The sequence below is a fragment of the Cyprinodon variegatus genome, unplaced genomic scaffold (genome assembly GCF_000732505.1).
Source record: "Cyprinodon variegatus isolate N-32 unplaced genomic scaffold, C_variegatus-1.0 Scaffold881, whole genome shotgun sequence".
In the NCBI taxonomy this organism is placed as follows: domain Eukaryota; kingdom Metazoa; phylum Chordata; class Actinopteri; order Cyprinodontiformes; family Cyprinodontidae; genus Cyprinodon; species Cyprinodon variegatus.
In genome coordinates this window covers 136,463-137,124 of record NW_015151334.1, presented here as the reverse complement: position 1 = coordinate 137,124, position 662 = coordinate 136,463, and the positions used below count along the sequence as shown (strand labels likewise).

General features: G+C 38.1%; 1 protein-coding gene across 1 annotated transcript in view; it reads left to right on the top strand.

Annotated features, from left to right (window-relative positions):
- LOC107099528 (arf-GAP with coiled-coil, ANK repeat and PH domain-containing protein 2-like) overlaps positions 1 to 662 on the top strand; it is a 26,447-nt gene that overhangs the window by 2,846 nt on the left and 22,939 nt on the right. The window contains exons 8-9 of the mRNA XM_015397689.1: positions 362 to 457; positions 530 to 604. Of these exons, the coding sequence (XP_015253175.1) occupies positions 362 to 457; positions 530 to 604 (171 nt within the window). The remainder of the gene's footprint in view (positions 1 to 361; positions 458 to 529; positions 605 to 662) is intronic.

Sequence of the window (662 nt, the reverse complement as noted above, 5' to 3'; positions counted from 1 at the left end):
TTTTTTTTTGTTAAGATTGAGTTATATGAATTTAATTCTTCTCAAATGTGCATTTTCCAGATCAGCTTCTCTTCACTTAAGGGTTCAGGCTTTGAAAAGAATGAAGTTTATATAACTCAATCTGAAATAGAGAAATTTGAAAAAAAAATGAAAACATTAAGTTGATTAAAAAAATATAAATAACAAAATCAAAGTTACTCTCAAATCATTTTTTTTCCAATTAAAATGTTTAAAATTTAATTTCTGGATTGATTTTTTTTCTTCAAATTTCTATTTCCAAACCATTTTCTTTGCTTTGCAGCAATAATGGAATAAAAGTCGCTCCATACTAAATGTTGATCAGATTTCTTTCTGCAATCAGGTGTTCTCCTTCGTGCACGCTCAGTTCACCTTCTTCCACCAAGGCTTCGACCTGCTCAGAGACCTGGAGCCCAGCATGAAGACCCTGGGAGCTCAGGTTCTGACCTCTGACCTCTGATGGTCCATGTTTTGGTTGATCGCTGCTCAAACCTGGATGTTTGTTCCTCAGCTCTCGCAGCTTTCTGCCGACTGCGCTACCAAGAGGAAGGAGCTGGAGAACCGACACCTGCTGGTGCAGCAGAGGGTAAGGAACCAGTTCAGAATCAGAACATCCCTCAGTGTCTTTGTTGGGATTCCAATTC